This window comes from Xyrauchen texanus, chromosome 3, assembly GCF_025860055.1.
Source record: "Xyrauchen texanus isolate HMW12.3.18 chromosome 3, RBS_HiC_50CHRs, whole genome shotgun sequence".
Taxonomy (NCBI): domain Eukaryota; kingdom Metazoa; phylum Chordata; class Actinopteri; order Cypriniformes; family Catostomidae; genus Xyrauchen; species Xyrauchen texanus.
This window is the reverse complement of record NC_068278.1, coordinates 43,098,341-43,122,861: the sequence shown is the minus strand read 5'-3', so window position 1 is coordinate 43,122,861 and position 24,521 is coordinate 43,098,341. Positions and strand designations below refer to the sequence as shown.

General features: G+C 36.2%; 1 protein-coding gene across 5 annotated transcripts; it reads right to left on the bottom strand.

The window, feature by feature from the left end:
- Nucleotides 1-746: 746 nt before the first annotated feature.
- gda (guanine deaminase) lies at nucleotides 747-14,799 on the bottom strand. 5 transcript variants are annotated; one of them, XM_052103216.1, is made up of 15 exons: nucleotides 14,657-14,799; nucleotides 14,261-14,488; nucleotides 13,999-14,087; nucleotides 13,215-13,386; nucleotides 12,995-13,082; nucleotides 12,505-12,610; nucleotides 11,852-11,879; nucleotides 11,426-11,530; nucleotides 10,542-10,649; nucleotides 4,011-4,108; nucleotides 3,276-3,343; nucleotides 2,825-2,974; nucleotides 2,581-2,699; nucleotides 2,002-2,029; nucleotides 747-1,887 (listed from the first exon to the last, which is right to left on the bottom strand). In XM_052103216.1, the coding sequence occupies exons 2-15, from the start codon at nucleotides 14,411-14,413 to the stop codon at nucleotides 1,820-1,822; spliced, it is 1,380 nt and encodes a 459-aa protein (XP_051959176.1). In that variant the 5' UTR covers nucleotides 14,414-14,488; nucleotides 14,657-14,799; the 3' UTR covers nucleotides 747-1,819. The 5 variants fall into 5 exon arrangements, with proteins under 5 accessions (XP_051959176.1, XP_051959193.1, XP_051959210.1 ...); XM_052103233.1 differs by having other exon boundaries at nucleotides 14,288-14,488; XM_052103225.1 differs by having other exon boundaries at nucleotides 748-1,887; nucleotides 2,825-2,971.
- Between the last annotated feature and the right edge of the window lie 9,722 nt (nucleotides 14,800-24,521).

Genomic DNA, 24,521 nt, shown 5'->3' with positions numbered 1-24,521 from the left:
GCAGACCAGGTATACCCCTTTAATGGCAATGGTATTCCCTGATGGCAGTGGTCTCTATCAGCATGCGCCCTGCCACACTGCACGGGAATGGTTTGATTATGAAGAGTTCAAGGTGTTTCCCTGGCCTCCTAATTCTCCAGATCTCAATATGATTGAGCATCTGGGGGATGTGCTGGACCAACAAGTCTGATCCATGGTGGCTCCACCTTGTAATTTACAGGACTTGAAGGATCTGCTGCTAATGTTTTGGTGCCAAATACCACAGGACACTTTCAGGGGTCTTGTAGAGTCCATGCCTTGGTGTGTCGGCGCTGTTTTGGCAGTATGCGAAGGACCAACAACATATTAGGCAGCTGGTCATAATGGTTTGGCACATAAATATATAGTTAGTTAGTTAGTTAGTATTAGTCTCTACAGTAATTGTAAAAGTAAAATTTTAAAGTATTAGGGATCATTTAACAGTTCATAGTAGTCTACAACAAAACTTTCACAACAGAAAATGAAGTTAAAATATGAGTATGTAAAAATTTAAAATGATCACATTGATATATATTTTTTAAATATTAGCCAAATATGATTTATAATCAGATTATAATCTTTTATGTTTTTTACTAAAGTCTTTAGTGTATATTAATGCAAATAATGCATAATTAATGTTTTCTTTTAGGGGTTTAGTTAGGGTTAGTCTCTATAGTAATTGTAATTAGCTTTATATAATATAAAGTTAACGTTCAAAGTATTGGAGATCATTTAAAAAAATCATAGTAATCTACAACAAAACTATCACAACAGGAAACAATGTAAAAAATATTAAGATATAAAAATTTAAAATGATCACATTGGTATTTTTATGGAAATATTAACCAAATATGATTTATAATCGGATTATTATAAGATTTTATGGTTTTAGCGTGAATTAATGCAATTAATGCATCATTACCCTGAATTGTGAGGCAGTAGACTTTTAATTTTTGTGTTTATGTTATTTTGGACTTACCCTGACATCAAGTGGCGTGGATGCAGCACCATTCAAACATAATAGTTTTCAGTAACTGATGCCACTGGCTATGATTAATTTAAGTCTTGAGTAAATGATAAATACAAGGGCAGTTACTGATAGTGAGTAGTATTCGGGTGGTCATGTGATCATGAGGGGATGACTATGTAGAATAACAGCTTTTATAAGGTTACTGATATGACTGATATGATCATTTGAGTAGTTATGATTTTATACATATATTTAAAGATTACTAATTTCGTCTGGAATAAAATATGTTTAATGAGGAAAACAATTATTGAATGCACCTTTACATTTTTCACTATTTTGAATCGCCCATTTTCAGTTAATTTAAGTAGTCCTGCAGTATGACTGTTGTATAATGTTCATAGGGGACTGATATTAATTAAGGCAAAAAAGGTTATTAATAAAAAAAAACATAGACAGACAAACAGATAGATTGACCAAAACTAACAAAATCAGGTTGACAGTAAAAAAAATATTTCCAGTGACAATTATTTCACGATTAAAAATGTAGTAATTAAATATAAAATATTATAAGTGCTATATTTGTACAATTTAACAAATGCTATCATCTTTCACAATTAAAGCAAGATGCTTACTATATGCACATATTTATCAAGATGCTAACTAAATAATAAAAATGTATAAGTATCATTAATGTTTCCTTCCTCATTTGCTAATTACATATTTTCCTTAGTAGAATCCTAAACATCAATATTAACACCAGCCTTCATGTAATATATTTGTGGTGACAATAATGTCCAGAATGGACTCAAGAAAGACTCGATGTATCCGAAACTATGTATCTGAAAATGGAACCACTTGTCTTCCAGCAACATAGACTTCAGTAATATTTCGATCGTCACCTTTAAAAGAAATGTAGATAGGGCTTTAGATAAGAGGTAGACAAAGGACTAGTAAATGGACAGACATTAAGATTCTGAATGAGAGTATGTACTGGTTAAAAAAAAGGAATTTACCCAAATTCAAAAACTTCTCCAAAATGACCTGGTTAAAAAAAACAACAACATGAAACAATATATTAGTTGTGTTTTCTTAGTCATGTATACACATCATTGTTTTTTGGTTTGTTTTGTTTTATTCATTATTTATTGATTTTCAACAAGAGCTGTGATTTTGTATGACCATACTCTAAAAATTCAAGACAATCATGTTTTCTCCTAACATCAATGAGATAAAACACCAATGGCAGAAATGTTTCTTATGAATTATTTATATATATTTAGAATTATTTATAGAGATTTATATTATATATATATATATATATATATATATATATATATATATATATATATATATATATATATATATATATATATAAATCTCTATAAATAATTCTAAATATATATAAATAATTCTAAATATATATAAATAATTCATAAGAAACATTTCTGCCATTGGTGTTTTATCTCTATATATATATATATATATATATATATATATATATATATATATATATATATATATGAATTAAAAGATTTCTCAATATTTGTTAATTAGAGGAGAAAAAAAAAATGAGTAGGAGCAAAAGATCAAACCTTGTGGCCATCTCCAGGAAACAAATCGATCGGCCCACCAGGAACGCAAACATTCACTCTCAGGGCATCAAAGTCCTTCCCTACCACAAAGTTTCCTATCTGATCATCCAATGAAAGGGCTGCAGGGAATGGACAAATGAATAAATAAAACAAATAAAATCTAGTTTAGCTTAGGTTTTTAAAGCGTATAAAAATGGTTGTAAATCAGCCAGACTGCATTTAAATTATTAGAAATGTATCCTACCCTCACTTCCACCAAGTGTAGCCAGTCTAAAAACCTCTTCAAATGTTAGAGTCTGATGCTGAGGGTCCTGGATGGTCAGGGCTTTAGATGTATCCAGACATCGTCGCATTGCATCCAGTATAGATGGAGAGTATCCTCCTGCAACATCTACTGATGGCCAGGACAAAATAATAAAATGGAAAATCAATACACACAAGATAAGATGATACAGCTGGTGTATGGTGAGTCTACTGGCGCACTATGGCTGCCTTCACAACATCCAGGTGGATGCTGCATAATCGTGGTGGTTGAGGAGAGTCCCTGTTCACTGTTTAAAGCATTTTGAGTGTAGTATAAAACAATTGCTATATAAATACAACATTCATTCATATAACTTTCAACTGTTTCAATACAGTTATTCTGGTGAGTAAGTATAATATTCCTATAATTCATTTATGGAGAAAAACCTCACCTGTCCCCAAACCCAATTTCACTTTGTGGTTCAAAACATTGCGCACATTCAGCAAACCACTACAAATCCTGAGAGGGACAAAAAGCGATCACAAATGAAATAAATATACACTCACTGATTACTTTATTAGGAACACCTGTACACCTACTTATTCATGTGATTATCTAATCAGCCAAACGTGTGACAGCAGTGCAATGCATAAAATCATGCAGATACAGGTCAGGTGCTTCAGTTAATGTTCACATCAACCATCAGAATGGGGAAAATGTGATCTCAGTGATTGACCATGGCATGATTATTGGTGCCAGACAGGCTGGTTTGAGTATTTCTGTAAGTGCTGATCTCCATTTTCATGCACAACAGCCTCTAGAGTTCACTCAGAATGGTGCTAAAAACAAAAAACATCCAGTGAGCGGCAATTCGGCGGACGAAGCGTCTTGTTGATGAAAGAGGTCATTGGAGAATGGACAGACTAGTTCGAGCTGACAGAAAGGCTACGGTAACTAAGATAACCACTCTGTACAATTGTAGTGAGCAGAATAGCATCTGAGAATGCACATGATGAACCTTGAGGTGGATGGGCTACAACAGCAGAATATCATGTCTGGCACTTTATTAGGACCATAGTGTTCCTAATAAAGTGCTCAGTGAGTGTATATAACATATGCTTAAGAATGCATTATAATATGAATATTCATGTTACTACTAAAAGTCAGTTGAGATAGAGGTGCTCACGAAATGTTACTGTTAGGACAGTGAGAGATTGCAGATCCTCTTTCGTGGAAGATCTTCAATTCTTCATCAGTTAAGTGACAGCCATGGGCCATTACAGTCTGCAACATTAACGCAACTATTGTTACCATCATCATCATCATCATCATTGCAGTTGTCATCAATTGTCTTGATACGTGTACATGCTTTCAAAACTAGATTAAAGTGATGAAAACCTCAATATATCAAAATCACAAAGAAAACTTGTTTTTGCCATGTTTAAATATAACAAATGGAATAGAGAAGAACAAGTGGAGATACCTTTTATAATAAAAATTTTATTGATTTATACTTTTCCAAAATAGACCGTTTTAAGTTGTTCTTGTCTTTTATTTTTATTTTCCTTTTCTCTGTTGGAGATGAATGCTAAAATATTCAACATAGGAATGTTACTAAACTACTCTTAATTAATCGATTTTGTACAAGAGGCTGCGCTATCCACAGTTTTCCTGACCTACCACTGGGCGGCAGCATAATGATTCTGATTGCCGCCGGAGTGTTTTCTGGTTCCAACCACCATTAAACACAATATTAAAATTACAGAGCAATCCAGATGGAGAACAACAACCATTTTAAGTGTTATTTGGAGTGAAAATGAGTTCAGGCTCAACTTGTGAATTTGGCTCCCCTGGTGTTTCATCAAAATTAGTAGGCCTATACTGGAAACATAAAACTAGAATTATTTTACTATTATTGACGAGACACAACGCAACATTGTCCATTATCTCATAAATAAGCCAAATGAGATTTTTTTCAGTCGGAAATGATAGTAAAATAGAATTATTATTTTCTTCTTTCAATTGTGATTGTTGGCACTCCTAAATTACTGACATTAAATAATTGTTTATCTTACTGTCCTGTTGCTACAGGGTTAATGAAAATGCATGGTTAAAATGCACATAATTTTGCCGGTATTTATTTAACACTAAATGTTAGCTCACTATCAAACAGTTGTAATGTTTTTTTAATGGTGAATACATATCTTTATAAAATCCATCTATAATGCTGTGCCTCTGATAGCCGGCCCTCCCACAATGTCTTTAAATATGCAGGCCATGCTGATAAACATAAACGACTACAGAGAAAACAGTATCTTAGAACATGTTTAGTTTGTGCTACGTCTTATTTATATTATCTGACACAATTTGAACACTAAATGTAACTATCCTCGGGCTATCACTACCCAATTGAACTTCCTTAAACTTAACTTTTTTTTTTTTTTTTTAACTGGGCTTTGTTATTTTTAATATGCTATACATCACATTTTCCGCTAAAATCAAACGCAGGTGTGAGTGAAAACATTGGAGAGCGGAAAACGTTAGAAATTGTGGAACACTTCCGTTTTCAGGAAAAGGTGGATATTGTGTATAGGCCTAGACAAGGTTGAAAGGTATTGTTAGGCGCGACACAAAGTGTCACAATGTGGCCTCGAGTGCCTTATTGCTTTTATAAAACGTTTATCATATAATAAAGTGCTATACAATACACATCGTTTATCATATAATAAAGTGCTATACAATACACATCGTTTAAAAGCAGCTTTACAGAAAATGATGCTGCCATGTCTGTAGTATCTTAAATTTCTAACTGAGCAGTTTAAATGAAAAATATTAAGTGCACAAATGTTTATTAAACAGTTCATTTTTACATCAATAAAGACATTCTTCTCCAAGAAACTATTCACAGTTTTCTTGACTAACCACTGGATGGCACCATGATGATTGTAATTGCTGCTGAACTGTTTTCTAGTTCCGGTCTCCATAAGAAAAATGTAAAAATGAGTTCAGGCTCATCTTATGCAGTTGTTGGCTGTCATTACAACTTGAAGTAGTTACAGATATCAATTACTAACCTTGGCTCATAGCTTCACGTCATCCACCTACTTCTTAAACTTTGATGGGAGAGGCACTGTCAAAAGACCCTCATCGCAACTCAGCACTATGGATAAACATGTTTTTTTTGTTTTGTTTTAAAAAAAAATATATAAATGGAATATGCTAAACCACATTATCCACTAAGTATATATGCAATTGAAAACACTGGAGACCGGAAAATGAAAACAGGCATTGGTTATGAATCGTGGAACACTTCTGCGTTCAGGAAAAAGATGGATAGTCCTTAATAGTAAACAAAACCTTGCTATGCAACAAGAATAATAGTCAGCTATGGGTGCAGAGCTGTGTACAACACAAATCGTAGTGGTAAAGAAGTCATAGCAGTGATTTATCATGAATAAAGCACAGATATTGACCAATCAGCATCCAGGACCAGAACTATCCATTTAATGTTTTTTGGTAAAACCATGAATTTCAGACACTGGACAGGTTTGTGTGTCGAAGCACATTGTGATGTCTGTGAGAAAGTACAGTTGAAGTCTGACATTTACAAACACCTTAGCCAAATACATTTAAACTCAGTTTTTCACAATTCTTGACATTTAATTGTAGAAATCATTCTCTGTCTTAGGTCATCGCACACACTTTTTCAGTTCTCCCCACAAATTTTCTATCGGACTGAGGTCAGGGCTTCGTAATGGCCACTCCAATACCTTAAATTTGGGAGTTTTTTGCCACAACGTTTGAGGTATGCTTGGGGTCATTGTCTATTTGCAAGACCCATTTGCAGCCGAGCTTTAACTTCCTAGCTTATGTCTTGAGATTTTGTTTCAATATATGCACATAATATTTCTTCCAAGCCTCACCTTTTTTCCTCCAAACATGACGATGGACATTATGGCCAGTTACATTTTTGTTTCATCAGACCAGAGGACATTTCTCCAAAAAGTAAGATCTTTGTCCCCATGTGCACTTGCAAATTGTAGTCTGGCTTTTTATGACAGTTTATGGAGCAGTGGATTCTTCCTTGCTGAGCAGCCTTTCAGGTTATGTCAATATAGGACTCGTTTTACTGTGGATATAGATACTTGTCTACCTGTTTCCTCCAGGATCTTCACAAGGTCCTTTACTGTTGTTCTGGGATTGATTTGTACTTTTCGCACCAAACTATGCTCATTTCTAGGAGACAGAATGCATCTCCTTCCTGAGCGGTATGATGGCTGTGTTGTCCCATGGTGTTTATACTTGTGTACTATTGTTTTTACAGATGAATGTGGTAGCTTCAGGTGTTTGGAAATTGCTCCCAGTGTTGGTCCAGACTTGTGGAGGTCCACATAAAGTCTTGGCTGATTTATTTAAATTTTCCCATTATGTCAAGCAAAGTGGCACTGAGTTTGAAGGTAGGCCTTAAAATACATCCACAGGTGCACCTCCAAATGACTCCAATTAGCCTATCAGAGGCTAAATGGCTAATTGCCTAAAGGCTTACATATTTTTCTGGAATTTTCCAAGCTGATTAAAGGCACAGTTAACTTAGTGTATGTAAACTTCTGACCCACTGGAATTGTGATTTAGTCAATTAAAGGAGAAACAATCTGTCTGTAAAATCTTGTTGCACTTTAATCTGTCTTGAATACTACCAGGGGCATGTCTAGGGGGAGGCTGGGGGAGGCAGTGCCTCCCCTAGGATAAGCTCTGCCTCCCCTGAGAATTTGAGAAATAATCTGTCCATCTGATCAGATGCGGCGGCAGCCGATTTTGCCGGGGCTTCAGCCCCGAATGTTTTGAGTGTAGCCCCGAATGTATTTTGAAAAGTTGACTGACAAATATGAAACCGGACAAAAGCCTATGTAAACCCCCGAAATCATAAGTTGCCTTATTTCATTGTGCTTTGGCTTTGCACATACTGCATACAGCCTGTAAAAATAGACATAGGCATAATCTAGCCTATAGAATAAGTTCCTTTGCTGTCGGTAGCCTATGGGCAACTCTGTTGCCTCTCACGCCGGAAGCCGCGGTACGAGCCCTGTTTGGAGCGTACTTTTCTTGTTTATCAGGTGTTGTTTTCGCTAAGGATAACCAATAAGCATTAACATAAAATTTATGTGTGACTTGTTTTGTGATATTAGTTTGTAGGAAATATACACTTTGATTTGATTAAATGGTTTTGTAGAGTGTAGCAAAGATGAGCAACAGACTGAGGAGCAGCAGTAGCTGTGCCAGAATCAGGCATGGAAACTGGGAACAATTAATCAGTTCCTTTACTTTAGAGAAAGTTAAAAGTGAAACATTGTTTATCTCAATGATCCTAATGAAAGGATTTTGACAGATGAATTATTCTCATAGAGATGATGAGAATTATATACAGTTCGATGCCATAGTGTGTCAATGAACTTAGACTAAAGTCATTCATGTATTGCTTTAACTTAGGATCTTATACATCATTTTGACTATTTATGTAAAAAATATAAATTATTTATATTCAATATTTTTTTTTACCTCACTTTACTCACTATAATATAACTCTTTTGTGATGACTTTATGTTAATGTACATGAAAATTCAAGAATCATGATAGATCTTAGGGCAATCCCACTGATCTGCTCTTCCCAATACATTTACTTCAATGGTATTGGTCCACACTTTGACATATGTAGCACTTGATGAATTAGTTGTTTGAAGCTGATTTGCAATAAGTTATGTGCTGTATCTGTTCTTTTGCATCACAGATGATTCAGGGAGGAGAGAGGATGTTGAGGATAGTACTAGAGTGTAAGATTTAGGAACTGTAGAAACAGGCCCAGCCAGAGCAAAACTCAAAGAATACCCTCTCACCAGCTTTGGACTACAGGGAAGTGGTTGCTAGTGTGAAAATAAAATTGTCTGGGCTAAGCCCCGGATGTCCTTCAATGCTGGAAACGCCTCTGCATCTGATGATAAATTACAATTTAAAAGTGGATTGTTTTGTGCATATTTTTCCATCGCTAGCAGATGAGTGAGGTCTGACACAACAAAAATCCAGTTTAAGCCCTATAGTCTAATAGGGGCCCTGTGCCTATCTCTGGGTTCCTGGCTTAGAAAAAGATATGCACTAAAACAGATTGTGTGTAGTATAGCTTAATTCTGCGCCGAATTTTTCAATTGTTTATGTTGCCCCCCCAAACAAGCCAAATGTCCCTCCAAACATGATATCCTGGTAACCCCTCTGAATACTACTATTCTGATGCTTGTGAAACTTTGTAATACAGCACTTTTTGTACCACTGCCTCCTTAAGATGATTTGCTTACAATGTATTCCTCTTTTGTAAGTCGTTTTGGATAAAAGCATCTGTCAAATGAGTAAATGTAAATGTCTGTAAACAATTGTTGGAACAATTACTTGTGTCATACACAAATTAGATGTCCTAAAAAACTTGCCAAAACTATAGTGTGCTAGTATTAAATCTGTGGAGTGGTTAAAAAAGTAGTTTTAATGATTTCAACCTAAGCGTATGTAAACTTTTGACCTCAACTGTAAGTATAGTTCCTACTTTTTGATGACCTGAAAGCTTCTGTAAATCGCATGTCTCATAAATCAGGGAGAAATTGCAGTTAGGATTTGTACTTTGTCCTAGTTTAGTTAGGAAGAGCATCCTCTGCAGAGACCGTCAGTGCAGGACATGCCTCTTTTGTTAACATATGACAATGCACTCTACTGTACTGAACTCTTGATCAAAAACTTTAGATTTTTCAAAGCACATGACTTAAAACTTCTCATGTAAGCTCTCTACGTCCACATGGCTCATGACACCAAACCAAAATAGTGAGTAGACCTTACATAACATTTTAGTCCATGTAATTTATCAGAGCATGTTCTACATTCATGCACACAAATGTACTTTATTGACAACCAACTGCATATACCTTTGTTTCTTCCATGCTCATGCTTCATTGCTTTTAGTACAAATGTGGTTTAACCTCCCGAGACCCCGCGTCCACATGTGTGGACATTACGTTTTGGCCACGCTATAGGCTATGCATAATTTAATTTAATTTAAACTGATTGATCTCAGTTCAGGAGGCTAATTTTCCTTTAAATATCCTATATTCACTGTGTATTATCACACTGAGAATCAATGGATGCATCAAAACACTGGAAAATGTTGCTTTCAGAAGATGTAGGCAGAGTTAGGATGAATATAAGGTGCATTTCTTACTGTTCTGACACCAGTGCCAACAGACAGCACACTGGAGGTTAAGTCATTCCCTAATTAGGGAGCAAGGAAGCATCCTATCGCTTTCATATGCAGCCAAGTGCATTCAATCCTAGCATCTGGTCAAAAGTTCAGTTTCAGTGTCGGTGTGGGGAATGTTTAATAAACAAAAAAAACAAAAAAAAAGTTTAAATAACAATAAATACTGTATTTCACCCATCCCATTACATAACCTTAGCACCTTCAGGCAATTAGACTCTGACTTGGACACTGTGTTGCTTTGTTAAAGCTATAGACATGTTCTAACTCATAAATGCGTTAGTTCTCATTTACATACATTCAAATGATACAGTGAAAAAGTTCTATGTTTCTGTAACACAGTCGTATGTGTCTTTATGCAAATAAACATGTCTAGATATATGTATCATAAGTTTCAATCAATATAGTCAAATCGTAAGTACCACTCACCTTCTCTGTGAGCAGGTTATGCTTGAGGTAAACATCAGTGTAGGATTTGCAATCTGGAAACAATGTCTTCACAAGCTCCACCTCCTCTTTGTTCTCACTTATGTGACTCTGCAGGTTTAGTGAGAAAAACATATATTTATGTTCAGTTGATAAAATCATATGATCAACTTTCAATTTCTCATGTCAGTATTCATCCTATTAATTATTATCAGAGATTTAAAGGTATAGTTCACACAAAAATTTACATTCTTTAATTTACTCACCCTCATGTTGTTACAAATACCTATGACTTTCTTTCCTTATGCTTAACAGAACGTTAGCATAAGTCACCATTCACTTTCAATGTATAGAAAAAAAAGACGCAATTAAAGTAATGGTGACAGAGGTTAACATTCTGCTTAAAATTATTTGTGTTCCATGGAAGAATGTCATACTGTTTTGAGGGTGAGTAAATTATGATAGAATTCTCATTATTGCATGAACTATCCCTTTAACAACTACCAATTATGGGATTATATTACAGTTCTTTTTAAAAAGGGGAAAGAATAATCAATTATAAAGGCACATACACTAAGCATATACAGCATATTTTTTTAATATACAAGCAGAATATAAACTTCCAATTTAAGAAAAATAGCAAATGCATAATCCATAGTTCACTTAATTACTGCCGATGATAATCACTAAGAGAATTCTGAACATCTGTAATAAAGTCTGTCCTATAATAAGTAGTCATACAAAAACACTTCTTCATACCAGGTTTCAATCTTCTGTAATGAGAACAATGCCATAATCCACTTGAATGTTAATTAAATGTTCTTCAACCCATTGTAAATCACAGTTGATTAAGTTGACTTTAATGTGTGCTCAGAAATAGGACAAACCTGAATGTGAAGCTTGTTATTGGCGATTGCACCCAATTCACTGAGCAATGAAGCAGAACAGGAGGGGGCAAATCGAGGAGTGACCACAGGCTTAACATTCGGGTACTATAAGAAATATTTCACAATTGTTCTTAGTACATATGCATATAGCTTGAAAGTTTAAATGTACTCAACATCAACCTAGATCAGCATAACAACAAACAACATTGGCAATTACAATACGCAATGTTATAAATAATAATAATACATTTAAAAAAAAGACAGTCACTTATCTTATGAAAAGAGCTGAAACTAAGTGTATTGATGTGTGTGTGCACTGTAAGAAACTGTCAATTATTGAGAGGACAGATTCTCAGAGAAGTCACAAACAGAGCAGAACCACGCTGCTTTGAGTTTTCTGAGGTAAAAAAACATGTATTTATTTACCTCTTTTTTGAGAAGCTCTGTGATGAAACTGCAAAAGACATGAAAGCAGAAGAAAAATATTCTGTGAGGAAACCTAAAAAATGTGCCTCATATGATAACATTTAATAATTGGTTTTATTTTATTTAAAATTTTATTAAATCTGACTACATCAACCTGACAAATTAGGTTATACCAACAAAACCATTTTTTATAGGTTAGATCAAGTGATAGTCCCTTAACAATTGCAAGTTACCACTTTTTCAGTCTGCACTGAATGTTTTAAAGTATTTAGTTTTGAATGTGCTATGGTAACATCTAAATTAACTGGATTGATTCAAATAAAAATATTATTTAACATCACTGAATCAACCTGAGTGCATTAAGTTACACAAAAATGTATAACAATACTAATAATTTTAATGGTTAGATCAGGTACATATGATAATAATATAATACTAAAATATTATGTACAGTACAAAAAAGAATGCACAAATATAATCAGAGCTTCTCCAAGCATATTCATATTGTTAATCAGTCAGTGTTCTGATAATTTATTATATGCTACAGTAGCAGTCTTTCGGTACATGACTGGTGGTCTTAAGTGAGCAATCAACACGTTATTTGTTCCTCTGGGTCAAATACAATATTTCCTCATCCAATGTATTAAACATACCGATCTGTCTCCTCTATACATTCATTTGAGCTTTCTTGATATTGCGGAACTACGGGATTGTAGTCCATGCAAACTTTGCCCACTAAAGCTCTCTGTCCAAACTTATCTGATGAAAAAAATAGAAAAAAATGCTGTCAATCACAATTTCAGAAGTCAAAAACCAATGATTGATTTATATAAACTGTTATCCTGTAAGATAATGAAATACAGTGAATACAGTATAAGTAAGAGTAAAGCTTGGTAGATCAGTGTAGCTTATTACATAATAAGAATAAAAAAGCAAACATAAACACATGCAGTTACTCAACAGATAAGCAGAAACAAGAGCCGGACAAGATAGCAAAAAGCGACACAAACTCCAAAGGTTAACACAAGGATGCTGAGCTGTATTTGCATGTGCTTGCCACACCAGTGACTGTTCAAACAGCTCAAGGGAAAATGTTGAATGTTTGTGTGTGTGTGTGTGTGTGTACTTGTATACATGCTTTACCTGCAAGCTCTCCAAGCAAAAGGGAAGCATCAGTGTGTATTGTGGCAAAGTAACAAGCAGTAGTGGTGCCATTCTTTAAAGTTCTTCTCTATAGTGCCAAACAGTCCACCAAAACAAAAAAAGAGTACATTAATTAGACAATTTCGCAAGTTTATGACCAATTTTCATGTCTTAACTAAGCAATATTTTTATTCAGATTTGTCTATTCCATTCAACTCACCACAACTTTAGTGTAGACATTGTTGGCAAAGTCTAGGTCTTTATACTTGGCTTCCACAGGGAAAGTGTAATTGTTGAGCCACTGTAGTAAAGGCAGATCTAAGGCAGTGCCAGTGTAGCTATACTGAGATGCATGGATGTGTGTATCAACCATTCCTGGCATAAGGAACTCACTGTGCAGCAAAATTAACCAAGTTTAGAGCCAGAGGTGAAAAACCATGAACGCTTATATATATATATATAAAAAAAACGTTGTTACCATGGCGACATATCAACATAAACCTTGTAAACAACCTTATAACTCAAATAATTCACAAGTTTTAACAGATGAATTGATGCAAGTGCTTTTATAAAATTATATGCCTTACATTTATGCCTTTAAACCCTCAAAAAATTGTCCCTGTTCATTTCATTCACAAAAGCTTCACTGTAACCTCAATGTTTCCTTTTTTTTAAGAGAAAAAGAGGGATGCGACAAAGTAATTTTTTGTGGTAATCAACAATGCCACAACTGCTGTCAGTTGAGCTTAACCCTTTTAGCACTGAAGGTGTTTTTAATGATTTCCTGTTACAGTGGCATGCCCAAAATGGAAGGCTTATAACTTCACAAAAACATCAAAGACATCCACCCGGTTACACGCTCGGTCCTCCCGCTGGCAAGTCCGCCCCTGATCGGCCCCAAAGTGCATCGGCCCACCGGGAAAATGCCCGGTATGCTAGATTACCAGTCCAGCCCTGTGCAACACTACAGAATATGTAACGCTCAGAAATCTACAGATACTCACTGTTGTTCAAGCTGTTTTATTTCTGCAGTTTCAAACCCCCATATTTTTGAGAGGCTGACCACATCTGGCTCTTCTTCAATAAAGGCAATCTGCACAGAAAAAGAAAAATATTAAATGTTATAAACAAATATTTAGTGATGCAAACAAATGCAAAAACATTATAATAATAATATTAGAGACTGTAATAAAATTAGCCTATGTGGTTAGGGTTGTCTTTTTCTAAATCTTTTTAAATAAATCGAAAGTAAAAAATAACACTGACTGTAATGAAAATACGTATCCAACAAACCTTCCCCTCATCGTCGACTCCTAAAACACAGTTTTGTAGTATTTCTACAGCCGCGCTTTTTGTGGAGTGCGCAAATGTCCCACTGAAGACGTGCGTAATGCGCGTGGTTGTCTCGTTCAGGCTCATTATTGGCCCAAAATCTTAAACGTAAGTTCTCTGATCTGATCTTGTAGATGCCACGAGCCGGTGATTACTGCATTGCTAGGAGGTGTACAGTCATAACCCGGTTATAATTACAACAGCTTTACCTGCGTCACAGCAGCTGTGCAATCAAATTTTGAAACAGCATTTCCATCTAATTACAATACAACTCATGAAAAACAGAATAGATAGCAACCTCAGTTATCGCTCATAAATTATTTTCATTACCTGTCATTGCAGTCCAAATTGCCGAAAAAGCAATGTAATCTGTCATATCAGAATAAGCTTAAATTTGGTTTGATTAATGGATATAAGAAATCAAGCGCAAATGAAAGAACATGATGAAATTCCCTAGTGGAAATGAGACTGGTTGCTTCCTAGAGATTACATCAAAATGTTTCCCTTTGAAAGCATGCAAGCATCATTTAAAGGAATAGTGCACCCAAAAATGAAAATTCTTTAATCAATTACTCACCCTCATGCCATCCCAGATGTGTATGATTTTCTTTAATCTGATGGGCACTAATTTTTAGAAAAATATCTAAACTCTGTTGGTCCGTTCAAAGCAAGTGAATGGTGACCAGACATTTAAAGCTCCAAAAATCAAATAAAGGCCACATAAAAGTAATCCATACGACTCCAATGGTTAAATCCTTCTTCAGAAGTGATATGATAGGTGTCGGTGAGAAACAGAACAATACGCAAGTCCTTTTTACCATAAATCTCCACTTTCACTTTTAAAATGTGAAAGTATTTAAAATATTATAATCATAAAATACAGAAGAATTGGTTTTAATAAATTTGATCAACCATCATAACAATTCTAATTCTCTTTTTGCTGTTTATCAGAGTATATACAATTCTGCAAATGATCGTGATGTCTGTGGTATAAAGGAGAATTATGGTAGTGGAGAGATGTGATGATGGTCTACACTGTTTCATAACTGTGGCTAATCTGCAACATTTAAGTCAAGTGTTAAGTGTTACCGTTCTTCAAACATTCCACAAAATAGCCTAGATGTGGTGCCATGTTATGAATTTAGATCCAGCAGGAAATGATTTCAATACATCATATGATACAACTATAATTTGTAAAGATTAATAAATGAATAAAAATGAAATAATGAATACTGATAAATAATGCGATAATACCAGACATAAATGTTTGATTATAAATGTTATGTAGATATCCCACATAGCAAAATTCAGTTGAATCAACGTTGAAATATGGTTTGGCAGAAATGTTGAAACTACGTTGAAGCCTAACATTGATCCGATGTTGAAAGTGTCCCCTCTACTTTTGTGTTGAATCAACATCAGATTTTCAACCATACTGACATTTAATCAATGGTGATTCAACCATCATCTAAATGAGAATCTACATTTAAATTTCAGTTGATTTTATGTTGAAATAATGTTACTTAATCAATGGTGAATCAACCATCATCTAATGAGAATCTACAAATCAATTTAAGTTGATTTTATGTTGATTTTATGTTGAAATGATGTTACTGAATCAATATTGGTTCAACCATTATCTAAAAGGTATAAAATTAATTTATATGCATTAATATATATATATATATATTAAAATGAGTGATGGGCATTGTATCTTGCAGAACAATCAACATCAACCTCCATTGAAAATACACTCTATTTAGCAGTAGGCCTAAGACTGCCACCAACAATAGGACTAACCGTATAATAACAACAGACACATTTTGGATTCATTTAGTTATATGGATAAAAACATTTATTAGATTTTTTAAGATTTTTTTTCTTTTTTTTTAATGCAACAAACAAAACATGAAGAACAAGGGGGTGATGCTATGTGTGTGAGTGGGCTTGTATGTGTGCAGGGCCATAGCACATCTGAAGAGGACACTGTGGGAGAGAAGCAGAGACAACATGTCAGCACTCACGATGAAACATTTTGCAGAGCAACTTATGCAACAGCTATTTAGTAATATTAGGAATATCAAATTCACTTACATCTAATTTTTCTTTAAGCCTCCTGCACACCAAGGAGCGTAACGTAGCCAGTTCTTCACGATGTCACTGAAGGCCTGCTGTGTGAGCTTCCTGTCACACTGCCGAGAAGCAACTGAAAGACATGAATCCAAAATGGTTGTTTTAGGAATGATAAGATACTCATTGCATCAGTTGGGTTGAAATAACTTGTTGCCAGCTGAAAACAGCACAAGGAATATTAAGTTAAACTCACCAAACATGCAGTCTTGCAGGCAAGTTTCCCTAAATGGCAGCTTGGCCTCACTGTGTTTGTACGCTTTCCCTGCCCAACTAAATTTACAGGCCAGGCCGTTTGTTAAGGCTGCTGCCAGCATCCTCCTGATCATGCAGGTCGAGCTGGTGCCTCCCACCATGGCCAAGCGGACAATCTATTGAGATGTGAGGAAAAATGGATTTAAGTACAATTCCAGTTTGCCTGTTGATGTAACTCAATTGGAACACTGGTGTTAAAGGTCCGACCATGCGGAACATGGATAAAAAACAGTGAAATGTTAAAATGTTGAAAATGTAGAAATGTTGGGAAATCCATTACAGGAACATGACTCTCCATGAGCTAGGGGAAGGTGTAACATCTGTCTATGCATGTTTAATAACATCTAGAGGACATAAGCTTTCAGAAAATGTAAGTTTTGAGTGGTATATTGGATTTCCCTAAATAGTAGAGACCAAAATGTAAAGTCTTTCTACTTGATTCACAAGGCGAATCTCGATAATGACCGGCGTTCTATACATTATCCCTTACTTAACATTCTGATCAATGTTCAGCATGGTCAGACCTTTCAAAAACAATTGGTTTTGTTGGATTATGGGGTAGGGGTGGGGTGCGCAGTAAGGCCCAACAGCACCTGGTAAGGCCCCGCCTAATATGCAGAATGTCTCATTATGCAGCTCAGTTTATCAAACAAATTACCATCTTTTGTCGGACTGCCTCTGTTTTTAAGAGGGCTTCGGCCTCATTAAAGTCCTCCTCGTTTGTGATAGGCAGCTGGACGGGGAGCGGCTCTCGGCTTGTGGCTGGTCCACTAGCTGGGGTTCTACCCTCGGCCATTTCCCCATGATGAACTGCACATCTCGTGAAAGTTCCTTCACCACCACTAGCACTTCGGCAAGCATCCCTGTCATCTTTTGGATGGCGAGGTCTTAAACAAGGGTAAAAACAAATTGTCATGAGATAAAAATGTGCAAAATACTTCTGTGGTTACATAGCACAACATTTTCTAATAGACTTGCCTTTCAAAAGCTGCCCATTTTCACCTTGTGGGGCACGAAATGGGGTGTGCATGGTCCCATACGGTGATATACTGGCACCTGCAAAACAAAGATATTAATTTATATATTGGGACCATCAACAAAACTTTGAGAGGGCAGATTGTGTTGTCAGCTACCAAAGGACGTCATTTTATGTCATGCTATGTCATGCTATGTCATGCTATGTCAATTTCATTGTGGAATTCTGTGTCCACGGCTGTACAAAAAGTGTTGCTGGAAGTATGGCATCATACCCTCTCTCTGTGGGACCTGCAGCTGGTGCCCTATAAGAAGACATTATGCAGATGCTGTCACCAGAGTACAAACCTTTGTATTTAATTGGTAGCAATAAATGTGACTCTGCTTGTCTTGGATCCTGAAAAGGAGAAGAGAGAAAATCAATGTGCTGTAAACAACTGTTGCATTAAAGCTGTTTCTGCTAAGTAGATTAAGTAAAAATTTGAGGCACTGATGAAGCACAAAGCCTCCTAGAAGTATGTGCGGCCATATTGTCATACAGATTTAAATCAAGCAGGCAATACCTATACTTCCAGTACTTATAAGCTCCATTCACTTCGGATGCAGCCTAAATAGTAAGTACGGGAAGTATGGGTATTGGAACACAGGGATAGACTATATGACAGCAGCACCCTTAATGGACTTCATAACTTTGTTAGTATCAGGTAAATATCACTAAACCCACACTGTTTAGACCCGTCATTTTCACGTCTAATTTCATAACCCCCTCCACACACACACACACACACACACACACCCCACAAACTTAAACATTACCACTCAATAAGGGTTTATAGGACAAAAGCAAGCATTTCAATTACTGCTCCGGGGCCCCCTAGTGGCAAGGGCCTGGGGCTACTGCTCCTTTTCCCAATGCCTCATTAATGTCTGGCTGCGGCCTGTGGGACATGGACATCCATATCCAAGTGCTTTTATGTTTGTATTCGCAAATGAGGCATAAAGTTCTTAACTATGCACTAATTTGCATACAAGTATTTCAAGGAAAGAAAGGATAAGGAGGATGGATGGATGCAGGTCTAATAATAATAATGGTAAGGGTGGCATATGTCAGACCATGTTGGATCTCATCCTGAGGGTATATGCTTTCAGAAAAGATATGGCTTAGGTGGTATCTTATTATGATGATGATTATCATTAGCTGTAGTATTAGTATTATTAATATTAGATAGATAGATAGATAGATATCTACTATTAATAATACTAATACTACTGACTAATGATAATCATCATCATAATAACTCAGATACTAGTATAAATTAGAGCCCGACCGATAAAGGATTTTGAAGGCCGATACCGATACAAATATTTGTTGGTTTTAAAATCCGATAAACCGATATATCGGCCGATATTTTTTTTTTTTTTGCAGAAGAAATGCAGAAGGCATTTTTATAAATGTGTTAAGCCTTGTATTTTTTAAATAAGTTTTATTAATAAAGGCATATAACCAGTTTATTTGTAGTGCACTGACAATAGTTTTATATAATTCGTTTATTAATTAAATTATTAAAAAGACAAAAAGACCTTGAGATATGTTTGGTAATTGTACCTGAATTAATTTAAAATTAATTTGCTATATTTCAGATCAATATATTTGTTTTCCTTCATTTTAATTAACCCTAACTTTATTCTCATCTGAATTATAACTAATTGATTTCCGTATAAAATAATACTACTATTAAAAACACATTTGATTTTCTTTTTTAATCAATGTAGAATGTAACTTAAAAACAAACAGATTAGATTTTTGGTTGGGTGACAGTTGTAGGTTACAGTTTGACAAGAGTTTAGAGTGTGACAAAAGCACAATGTTGTGTTTTATTGTTTTATGTCCCTGTATGATGTCCACAAAATGACAGTATGTTTTTATGTTTCCACTGTTCGATCAGCCAGCGCTCTCTCTCTCTCTCACTCACACACAAACACACACACACAGTTTAATCGCGCCAGCGCCTCACTCTCTCTCTCACACACACACACACACAGTTTGATCGCGCCACGCCTCATTTTACAAGTTTTCTGTTAACTTTGAAACGCTACGGATCTGATCCCTCCTCGCTAGTGACACACTCGGCTCGCACTTTTGCAACAATATCGTTGACTTGTTGTCACTACAGCAACTGTTTAAATTGTAGCTAGCGTTACCTGCTAGCTAACTAGCTCTAGCACTATTCACATAAATCAATCATGGTCATTCCCTTATTGAGTGATAAAGTTTCCATTTAACGACAAAGTGCCAAAACAAACAACATGTTTATTTTTATTTTTTTAAAACATAAGTCAGTTAAAACTTACCACAAGCAGGAGTGGGTATGAGCAGTCACTGGAAATGGCGCTGGCTAACTGCAGGTCTAACGGTAGCAGCTAGAAACTGATATGGACCGTTCCAAAGAAATATGTTTTTGGTTTCTTACTTGTTTTTTATTTGTTCTCTGTACAGGTTACACACATAACCTAAGATACATGTTAAAAAACCATCACAATCAATCGTCCAAGCATTGTGTTTAATTAAAAATATAATAATTAAAAATATATAAACCCCCTCATCTTAATGGTCTCACCTAGCAGTAACCGCCACTCCTCGTGCGTCCCGCCTGTTTAACTTTGACAGCATTGATTAAACATTGATCTAATGTTTGCAATTCAACCATTAAATTCAACCATAATTCAACGTGGATTCAATAACATTTTTTCAACTTTCAATTCTTCAGTGGTTGATTCACCAACACATTTCAACCATAACCATAAATCAACCATTTCAACCAAAATTCCATGTTGAAATAACATCTTCTGCTATCTGGGATATCATAAGTCCTGGAATAAACCTAACAACACAAAGTTTTGTGTTTGTCTAATGAACTAATTAAATGGAAAAAAAAATGAAAGTACAGAGACGAGTTGAGATGATGCCACAAATGTGGAGGTCAGATGTGAAGAGCCAGAGATTTTAGGTGCTAGTCTGGCACCCAGATATTCGTTAAGGTCTTTATACCCTCTTGGGACTGTGCCATCGGGCATTTTCTTTCGTGCAGAAAGTTCTGAACAATGATACAATGATCCGGGGGCTTTCACACTAGCACTTTTGGTGCGCACCCCGGTTCGAATGACGTCAGAGTTCGGTTCCTTTGGATGATGTGAACGCTGTCTTCCGAACTCGGTTGCGCACCCGCGAACCGTACTCGGGTCCGCTTAAAAAGGTGGTCTGGGGTATGGTTCATGTGAACTCCAGTACGGTTCGCTGCTGATATAAACGCAATCGAACCAAACCGCGGAAGTGAACCGCTATTGATGACGTACAATGTGGTCGTCAGTCTCACACGCGTCACTTTCAAAATGAGCGTCACTTCGTGCGTGCGTGCGTGTGTGTGTGTATACACTTACCTTGACGAAAAGCGGGATTGACGCACACGCACACGCACTGCAAGCAGAGAGATGATTTCTGCTTGCCTTCTCAAAAATTGTCTTCGGCGGACAGCCCGCTGTCTTTTGAATGATTTCAGTATTTTTGTGGCAGACAGACGCAAGTGTGTTTCTGTATCTTGATGTTGAAAACAAACATCGAACCAAACCGCGGAAGTGAACCGCTATTGATGACGTATAATGTGGTCGTCAGTCTCACACGCGTCACTTTCAAAATGAGCAGAAAGGGTTTACTTTAACAAAGGTTAAAAAAAAGTAGAACAAATGTGAACCGAGCAAGTATATTCATTGAATTTTGACGCCTTTTCATTTCGCGGTTATCAAGCAACACGATTACGCACCAGCTGCAGCTTGATGACGCAAGCGTACCGCGGTTCGGATACAAATATATAATGTGAACACGGGGAGGAGTCCAAGATGGCGTCCTGCTAACTTAACTTTCGCCGAGCTCTGCTGACTAAACTTTAATAACGGCATAAATATCATTCCTTAAAGTCATTTTATGCAAAATCACCCACATCTATCTTTCTGCTTTCTCTAATATTCGAAATATGAAGTCGACCGCTGACAAAAGGAAAGACATATCGCGTGTTTCGCGGCAATCTGACAAGATGGACTTTCACAACTATGTATCTGTGGAAAATACTCTGCCTGGGGCCAGAACACCACTTCCAGATAGCCCAGCTAAACCTCCATCCAAGAAGGGCAAGGCAGATGATGATATCTCCTCTGTTGTTTCGACGCTCTCTAATTTGATTAACATTCGCTCTGACGCCATAGAGAAAATGGTGAGTGAAAATGCCCTAAAAATTGAAGGTTTAAAAAAAACTGTGGACTTCGTATGTGCTGAACTAAACGACATCAAAGGCCAAGTCAGTCACGTAAAGACAAGATTAGACACTGAAGAGAAGAAGATGGGATTCTGTGAACAACGTCTCACTGACTTGGAAAGATACTCCCGTCGCTGGAATCTACGTTTACACGGTGTTACTGAGAAGGAAAGAGAGGATGTCAGAGCGGAATCCATCCGTATCTGTAAAGCCACTTTCCCTGAGGGAGGAAGCAACCTAGTAGACAAAATCGATACAGTTCACCGCGTTGGAAGGAGGCTCCAGAGTAGTTCACGACCGCGATCTATCATTATTCAGTTCTCTTCGCGAGTTACGAGAGACGGAGTGTGGAAGGCAGCGAGGACGTCGGAGTTTCTTCGTGCCAATCAACTTCGCTTCACTGAGGATCTCATCGCGACTGATCGAGAAAGAAGACAGCTGCTTTGGCCTGCTGTAGATAAGGCTCGAAAGGAGGGAAAGAAAGCTCACTTCATTGGAGGTCGTGCCTTTGTTGATGGTTCTGAAATTTATCCACCTTAAGCATGGTAAACCAGTTTAATTTTAGTGGGTGTAATATTTCGTTTTAAGAAAGCTCACTAATTTGATTGACTGAGTTTATGCCGAAAGATTGGCTTTACCCGATTCAGTCAGCTACCGATGCTCTTTTCTTTTTCCTTTGAGGGTTCTACTACCGGTACTTGTGTTCTTTTATCTCTTGTTCTGTTTTTTTGAATGTCTATTTCAATTGTTTCTCTCAATGCCAGGGGGTTGCGTGATAATGTAAAGCGTAAAGCGTTGTTTTTGTATGCTAAGTCTTTCAAAAGTGACTTTTGTTTTTTCCAGGAGTCTCACTCTGTTTCAAATGACATTACTTTTTGGAAAAACCAATGGGGCAACGAGGTTTGGATGGCTCATGGTTCAGAATATTCTGCTGGTGTGATGATAGTGAAAAACCATTTTGCAGGTTCAGTGTTACAGAGTTATATAGATCCTAAGGGGCACTTTCTTATGTTGGTAATTTGTTTTATTGGCAAACATTTATGGATATAATACTTCTAGAGAAAATGACTTGTTGCTTGATGAGATAGGAGACAAACTTTTAATATGGTTTAATAAATTTCCTGATGCTGTAATTTGTATTGGTGGTGATTTTAATATCACTCCTGATAACAATCTTGATAGATTTCCTCCAAGGCAGTCTACCTCTCCTAACTTAAAATTGAAAATGTTCATGGAGAAGCTGGATTTAGTTGATATTTGGAGGAAAAGTTTCCAAATACTAAATCTTATACATGGGGTAACAAGAATCGCTCAAGACTTTCTCGTTTAGATTATTGGCTTGTACCATACTCCTTCAAAGATTATAATGTTTCTGTTAGTATTCTTCCCTCTCCCTTAACGGATCAGCACACTATTCTCCTTTCTACTCCTCTATCCACAGGACACTCAAATATAAATTCTAGAGCCTCTTACTGGAAAATGAATTCATCCCTACTTAAGCATGATGAATTGAAAAAAAGAATTTCCTTTCTGATTCGATACTACTGGGTTAAAGCTTCTTCTGAAAAATGTTTTAGCCTAAATTGGGAATTATTAAAATATGAAGTAGGAATATGTATTAGACATTTTAGCAGCAATTTGGCAAAACAGAGAAGGAATGAAGAGGAGAAGGTCATATCAAAGATCATAACACTTCAGAGCAAAAGTCACGGAAGCTTATCGGAATCTGTTCTAACAGAACTTACAGAGCTCCAATCTAAATTGGACAATATTTATAAGTACAAAGCTGAAGGCTCCTATGTTCGTTCAAGAGGAAATGGCTAGAACAAGGTGAACAGAGCTCTGCTTATTTTTTTAGAATGGAAAAACACAACTCTAGGAATCTTTCCATTAGTTCGCTGCAAATTAATGACATTTTGACAGATAATTCTAAGGAAATTGCCTCTTTTTGTAGTAACTTTTATTCAAAACTATATACATCTAATTACTGTAAGGACTCAGCCTCCCTTTTCTTTCAATCATTAAAGGAGGTTAAATCAATATCTAAAGATGAGCAGCTTGCCTGTGATAAAACTATAACTATCACTGAGGTAATTGAGGGGATTGAGGGCCTTAAAAATAACAAGTCTCCTGGAACCGATGGCCTAACGGCCGAGTTCTATAAAAGCTTTGCTGAAGAATTAGCACCGTTCCTGCTAGAGATGTTTTTGGAGAGTATTCAGTCAGAAACTCTGCCTTCTAGTTTAACTCAAGGGCTTTTAACTCTGATACCTAAACCTAAAAAAGATACAACTTTGATAGATAATTGGCGGCCTATTTGTCTTCTTAATAACTGACTATAAAATATTAGCTTGGGCTTTGGCCAAAAGACTTAAGTGTGTTCTGAGTTCAGTTATTGATGAGACTCAATCAGGATTTATGCCAAAAAGACATATAGCAAACAATATCCGACTTGTTCTAGATTTATTAGACTATAGTGAATTAGTTGATGATGACAGTCGTATTCTTTTTGTAGACTTTTACAAAGC

Bases quoted from the DNA above. Each gene is read 5' to 3' on its own strand.
- gda (XM_052103216.1), bottom strand. From the start codon at position 14,413: ATGAGCCTGAACGAGACAACCACGCGCATTACGCACGTCTTCAGTGGG. The intron at 2,700-2,824 runs GTAGGATACATT...CATTCCCTGCAG, and splicing joins TACACTTGGTGGAAGTGAGG to CCCTTTCATTGGATGATCAG. The intron at 1,888-2,001 runs GTAAATTCCTTT...TTTCTTTTAAAG, and splicing joins GGAGAAGTTTTTGAATTTGG to GTGACGATCGAAATATTACT.